Genomic DNA, 7,311 nt, shown 5'->3' with positions numbered 1-7,311 from the left:
GGAGGATCTTTCCTAATTTTAGATAAGACCCACCCTCTCCACTTTTTGAATAAGTTTGATTGATTCACCAGAATGATTGACAATTAGGAGGACCAATAGTATAGGTGATCCAACCGGAAGTAAAAAATCCTCCATTATAACTTTAATAACTGCTGATAATCCAAACAAGTGCTACTGTACAAACATGTTACATATTACAGATAAATATTACTACAGTGATATTTAACCACCCGTTTGGGGTTATTCATGGTCTGTTGAAAGTATCTTGTTGATGCTTTTACACTTTTAAATGATTTAATGTTCGATGGTTGAAGGGTGAGTAGACCCTAAACGTATTATTGCGTTCATAGAGCGAGCCTTTCACTGATTGTTTACAGCTTAACTGAAGTTACATAATTCACACAAAGCATCATTGGGCGTAGGAATAAGGTGGATAGAAATGGCAATAACTGGCCACAAAGTTACTAACCCTGAACCTGTATAAAGGATTTCATTTATTTTCAACATCACAAAACGGCAAGGACGATCAGTGATTGTCATCAGTTGTAATTCACGGCAATGCAAAAGCTAACATAAAATGCTTGAAGATAAACAGTGTTGCATTGAGCTATATTAACTTTTTTGTCTGGAGACATCAGTAACAGAAAGTAAACCTGTGTCTTTAAGCATGCAGTCGTCATCAGGCTCCTCCTCTTCACAGAGAACTGATATAAATAACAGCGATGAAACTAAAACTGAACAAAGCTGTAGAGATATATTCTGATCAGCACATCGGCACTGAAAGGTAGGATTAAACTGACAGAATTGCCATTTAGCATGAAAAATACAAAATGCAATTAGTTTTATAAATAAACTGCCAATAATGCTTTGTATGTATTATATTAATAAATAAATTACATTATATTTACATCTTTTTAACACTTCCAAATCTCCAACTACAGCTAAAATGAAACTGATTGTATCCAGAATCTGGTTTCTGTCTCTCTGCAGTGGTTTTGCATTTGGTTTACAGGTAATTATCACTATGAAAATATAATTGCATATTGTTTTGTCTGTTGCTCTGTATGTTCAGAATAAACTGAAATAATAATATTAGGACAAGAGATCTAGTGTGATTCAAACCAACAATCACAGTCTTTCTGTCAGTATTTAAATATTAAAATCCTCAAGGCAATATTAAAAGTGAAATTAGGACACATGTTTTGATAAAAACATTTTGAAGAGAGAACAAATAAAAATAAAAACATTTCTTAATGAACAAGATTTTCATTTTAAAACTGCATCTGCTCACCATAACACATTATTTAAAATCCACTCATATTCACTTAAAAATGATAAAATGAAACGACTGATAAAAAACTGTTTTCATGCAATGATGATGGGGATGTCCTCATACCTCTTCCGCAGGGTCAGTTGTTATAGTATTAAAAATACATGGACATCGGTTTATTTTTTTTTACAAATTTTCAGGATTTATTTGTTTTGTTAATAAAATTAATAGAATTTACTTGTCCAAAATTATTTGCATACCATCTACTTTCAACCACTTTCCCCAAATCCACTTTTTGCAGATGTGGACGACTGAGACCGAAACTTCCCTCAATCAATGTGTTCTCGAAGAAAATTGTATTGGTAATAATCATTATCCTTTCCTCTATTGGTGGTTCTTTTTGTGCTTTGTATGCATTAACAAAACATAGCTTTAATATAAAATTAAATTATTTTATCTGTCATGAATAACAGAAAATCAATAATAAGCCTTGAATGTGGTGATTTATTTAACAGAACAAAATGAGCTCCGGATTGTCCTGGTTGGAAAGACCGGCGTTGGGAAAAGTGCCACTGGAAACACCATCCTGGGAGAAGAAGTCTTTGAATCATGTCTTTCACCTTCATCTGTAACCCGAGAGTCTAAAAAGAAATTTAGGATTATTAATGGAAGAAAAATGTCAATTATTGACACTCCTGGTGTTTTTGACACAAGTTTGAGTAAAGAAGAGGTAGAGAGAGAAATTAAGACGTGTATTTCTCATTCTGCTCCTGGTCCGCATGCCATTCTGATTGTTATTAGATTGGAAAGATACACAGAAGAAAATGCAAAAGCAATAGAATACATTGAAAGATTATTTGGTAAAAATGCATTAAATTACACCATGGTAGTGTTCACTCATGGAGATCAACTAGAAGGACAGGACATTCAAACTTTTGTGCGCAACAGTCCAGAATTACTAGAATTTGTCAATAGATGCAGAGGACAATATTTTGTGATTGATAATAAGAAGAAGGATTCAGACCAGGTTACGCAGCTGCTACACAAGATTGATGAAATGGTCCTTGATAATGGTGGAAAATATTACACTAATGACTTGCTTCAGGAGGCAGAGAGAGCAATTGAGGAAGAGAAACAACGGATCCTGAAAAAGAATGAAGAACAGCGAAAGAGGGAATCAGAGGCTCTAGAGCACAAATTTCGAGGGGAACAACTAGAGAAAATGCGAGCAGAATTAGCAAAGAATCAAATGGAAATGGCAAGATTACAAGCTGAGTTAAACAATGGTTTCATTCAGAAACTAGTAAAGGGGATCAAGGATGTCGTCAAATTTGTTTTCAATATACCGTAAATGTTTAGTTTCATTCCATTATCTGAATGTATGATCTTCACTAAGATATCTCACTATAAGGTTTTAAGGTTTTAAAACAATTTTGTTTAAAAAGCGGAATTGATAAATCAAGGTCTGATTCTGCTGAAACATCCAAAAATTGAAGAGAATGTTTCGATTGTACTGTATTCCTCACCAAGCTGTAAATGAAGCCCGTCTACTTTCAAATGTAGAGGACGAAAGGCATATTTATTTGTACAACTGTTATATCTTTTCAACTGAAGGTTTTACACTTTAAATATTGCACTCTTTATTAGCTTTATGTAAACAGTCATTCTGTGATAGTTGGTGTCTTTTTTTTTCAGTTCGAATATTGAATATGATTTTTATGTAGCATAATATTATTATTATTATTATTAAGCAATTATTTTAGGAAGGTGACGATATGCAACAGTTACTGTATGTAACGGAGGTCTGCTTATACTTGCTGTGTGAGTAAAACTCATTTTAAACTGAATGCTGGAGTCTGCAGTCTTTACCCTCCTTGTTCTAGCACCTGGAAGACAAAGACCAGGTTTGAAGACCTGGGTGAGGTATATATATATATATATATATATATATATATATATATATATATATATATATATATATATATATACACACACAGTGGGGCAAAAAAGTATTTAGTCAGCCACCAATTGTGCAAGTTCTCCCAATTAAAAAGATGAGAGAGGCCTGTAATTTTCATCATAGCTACACTTCAACTATGAGAGACAAAATGAGAAACAAAATCCAGAAAATCACATTGTCTGATTTTTAAAGAATTTAAAATAAGTATACAATAAGTGCAACAAAATAAGTATTTGGTCAATAACAAAAGTTCATCTCAATACTTTGTTATATACCCTTTGTTGGCAATGACAGAGGTCAAACGTTTTCTGCAAGTCTTCACAAGGTTTTCACACACTGTTGCTGGTATTTTGGCCCATTCCTCCATGCAGATCTCCTCTAGAGCAGTGATGATTTGGGGCTGTCGCTGGGCAACACAGACTTTCAACTCCCTCCAAAGATTTTCTATGGGGTTGAGATCTGGAGTCTCCAGGACCTTGAAATGCTTCTTATGAAGCCACTCCTTTGTTGCCCGGGCGGTGTGTTTGGGATCATTGTCATGCTGAAAGACCCATCCACGTTTCATCTTCATGCCCTTGCTGATGGAAGATGGTTTTCACTCAAAATCTCACGATACATGGCCCCATTCATTCTTTCCTTTACACGGATCAGTCGTCCTGGTCCCTTTGCAGAAAAACAGCCCCAAAGCATGATGTTTCCACCCCCATGCTTCACAGTAGGTATGGTGTTCTTTCTCCTCCAAACACGACGAGTTGAGTTTTTACCAAAAAGTTCTATTTTTGTTTCATCTGACCATATGACATTCTCCCAATCCTCTTCTGGATCATCCAAATGCTCTCTAGCAAACTTCAGACGGGCCTGGACATGAACTGGCTTAAGCAGGGGGACACGTCTGGCACTGCAGGATTTGATTCCCTGGCGGCGTAGTGTGTCACTGATGGTAGCCTTTGTTACTTGGGTCCCAGCTCTCTGCAGGTCATTCACTAGGTCCCCCCGTGTGGTTCTGGGATTTTTGCTCACCATTCTTGTGATCACTTTGACCCCACGGGGTGAGATCTTGCGTGGAGCCTCAGATCGAGGGAGATTATCAGTGGTCTTGTATGTCTTCCATTTTCTAATAATTGCTCCCACAGTTGATTTCTTCACACCAAGCTGCTTACCTATTGCAGATTCTCAGCCTGGTGGAGGTCTACAATTTTGTTTCTGGTGTCCTTTGACAGCTCTTTGGTCTTTGATTGACTGTTTGAGGTTGTGGACAGGTGTCTTTTATACTGATAACGAGTTCAAACAGGTGCCATTAATACAGGTAACGAGTGGAGGACAGAGGAGCATCTTAAAGAAGAAGTTACAGGTCTGTGAGAGCCAGAAATCTTGCTTGTTTGTTATTGACCAAATACTTATTTTACCGAGGAATTTACCAATTAATTCATTAAAAATCCTACAATGTGATTTTCTGGATTTGTTTCCCTCATTTTCTCTCTTATAGACTGTTAGACTATAGATAGACTGTTTCTGGAAACATTTAAAGTCGGCATGAAATCAAATTTGACAAATCTTCTTTTTATATGTAATATTGTAGTGTTTGTTATAAATGATTTATCTGTGCAATTCATACATTTTTTTTTTAATTCGTGTACCCTTATAATCTTTAATCAAATACATTACCCTTCCCTACCTCCTCGAAACGACCTCTCTTCTCTTTCGGTCACGTGCCATGGCGAAAGGGTGCGGCCAGAGCCGATGAGGATGCGGCTATCGGTGTCTACACCGCCTCTCAGAAATCCTCCACAAATTTAAACTGGCATTCAAATCTGCCTCCATTTTGTGTGCAACGCCCAACCTCCAACGATCCAATCAATTCCCGATGGACGAAATCAAGCCCCGCCCTAAATTATTTTTCTAATTTCAGAAGCCGTTTCACTCGGATATACGTCACAACAAGGAAAAAAATGACAATCTCAACTTCCGTTTCATGCCGACTTTAAAGGCACAATATGTAACTTTTTTGCATAAAAAATTGCAAAAATCACTGTATCTATGTTAGATATTTTTTTTAGTTGTGTACTTACATTATCCCGACTGTTTCCAACAACTTTCAAACCAGGAGAAATTTGTAATTTAATTCGAAGACACGTCCCGTTTCTTTATTTCCGTTTTGTCGCCGTCAATGGCGTCATATCCGCGTTCTCCCTGGTTTCCGCTCGTACATAGCAACCAGAGCTATGAACCAGAGCCCTCTGATAGTAACCAAGGCGACGGTGGACCACTGTGTAGTTCGCAATGTCTATCTGCACGCTGTTGTTGTTTCGTTCAAACATTATGGACCATGGCAAGCAGACTTTGGATAAAAAAGGAGAACTAAAACGAGAATCAATATCAGCGCTGTGTTTTCGAGATGCCGAGAGCTCCACGTCCGAGACTTCGACCGCTCCTACATGTAGCCTACTTTATTGATATGAGGAGCAGATCCCGCTGAGGAGTGAGGTAGGCTGTTTTCTTTTCTCAAGTGTTGATGTGTAATAACGTTTTGGAATAACGTTAGTGTAGGCCTATGTAAACCGCAAAAAGATGAATCGCATTTCTATAATATGACTCGCCTTTCTGTGAGATGAATGAAGAGTACATATTTGTAAAGACTGTTTTGCCTAAATATGAATCGCGCGTCTGTGTGTGAAAGAATAAACTGCTTTGCTGTAGCCTACTGAGATGAGTAAAAATCGACTGGAATATGTTGAAATAAAATGAATTTTGTATAAGCAACGTATTAAACAGTTTTTAGGCTACTGTAGAATATACTGCCACATCTAATAAGCTTTTGTTTAGCAATTTTTGCTCATATCTAACGTTATATATATATATATATATATATATATATATATATATATATATATATATATATATAAATACTATTTTTGTCAAAAATAAAGTCATAGACTAAGATGTTAGATGTTCCAATGTTGGCTATATTCAAACTAATGAATACATTAAATGTAGGCCTATAATCTTTTTTTTTTTTTTTTTTACAAAGAAAGAGTACACTTGAAATATTGTTGAAATTGTAATTATTGTTGTAATTGTAACATTTTTAATAAAATAGCAAAACATATTTACAAGAGAGATGTAAGCGAAATCTTAAATGGTCAATATAAGTCTAAATACATCTTTTGTCCTTGCATTGTGGCTCAGTCAGTGTCACACCTGAATGAATGGCTCATTAGGCAGAGTCATTATGCAGAGTGGGTGGGACATTGTAATCTAAGGTGTAAACTACTCCTCCTCCTCGCATATTGGCTTTCCAAGCAAAACCTGTTTTACACCATTTAAATCAATGTATTTTTTTTTTGTGAACGATAAAGCAAGACTATTTTCACATCATTTTGAAGCTAGAACTCAAAGGGACAACATCCATTAGTCAAAAGTCTTGTGGGCACATATTTAATATGTGTTTTGTGGTCTTAATTCAGCAACTTTCATTTTTATTTTTTCCAATAACCACGCATAAACATTATTCTCTTAAAAATACAAACATCTACATACACGTTGCTCGCATATTATGGTAGCCCTGTTTGTGCTATATAGAGTGAATTTACACCTTTGCCATTAACATGTTTATAAATAACTGAAAAAAGCACAAATGTCAAGGCATGTCAGAACATCTCAAGGACCCCAAAAACACCTTGGTCCCCAGAGGGTTAACTCACGTAGCCGTGTACAACTTATGAAGTTCAGAGCCTCAATTGTTTCACCATGTTGAATGAAAGCTGGATGTGGTGTGTGCAAAATGAAACAATCACACAAATAACAAAAGGAAATAAATCAAACAGGACACACCCGTCTTTTAAGGCCCTGAGGAAAGTGAACGACAGGTTTAGGTGTGTGTGTTTATAGAGATTATGTTTTCTAGTGGATGAATATTTCGGTGGGACTTCAGTCACTCTCAGACGAGCTGCAGATGTTCTCCAGTGAACTGAAGACACATGAAGTGTGTTTATGGATGTGTTTCTCTGAATGCTGGAGTCTGCAGTCTTTAGCCTCCTTTAGTTATTTGATGGCTCAGAAAGGTAGTAAAAAGACATTGTTA

General features: G+C 36.2%; 1 protein-coding gene across 1 annotated transcript; it reads left to right on the top strand.

Annotated features, from left to right (window-relative positions):
• The first annotated feature begins 736 nt into the window (after nt 1–736).
• On the top strand, nt 737–3,115 carry LOC308705138 (GTPase IMAP family member 7-like). The gene is made up of 4 exons (XM_081390006.1): nt 737–784; nt 942–1,012; nt 1,572–1,632; nt 1,786–3,115. The coding sequence occupies exons 2-4, from the start codon at nt 947–949 to the stop codon at nt 2,619–2,621; spliced, it is 963 nt and encodes a 320-aa protein (XP_081246132.1). The 5' UTR covers nt 737–784; nt 942–946; the 3' UTR covers nt 2,622–3,115.
• The last annotated feature ends 4,196 nt before the right edge of the window (nt 3,116–7,311 follow it).

Source organism: Scardinius erythrophthalmus (genome assembly GCF_964197995.2).
Source record: "Scardinius erythrophthalmus genome assembly, chromosome: 17".
In the NCBI taxonomy this organism is placed as follows: Eukaryota; Metazoa; Chordata; class Actinopteri; order Cypriniformes; family Leuciscidae; genus Scardinius; species Scardinius erythrophthalmus.
The sequence above is the reverse complement of the archived record's forward strand: the minus strand, read 5'-3'. Positions and strand labels throughout refer to the sequence as shown.

Bases quoted from the DNA above. Each gene is read 5' to 3' on its own strand.
- LOC308705138 (XM_081390006.1), top strand. From the start codon at position 947: ATGAAACTGATTGTATCCAGAATCTGGTTTCTGTCTCTCTGCAGTGGT. The intron at 1,013-1,571 runs GTAATTATCACT...CACTTTTTGCAG, and splicing joins GTTTTGCATTTGGTTTACAG to ATGTGGACGACTGAGACCGA. The intron at 1,633-1,785 runs GTAATAATCATT...TTTATTTAACAG, and splicing joins TCTCGAAGAAAATTGTATTG to AACAAAATGAGCTCCGGATT.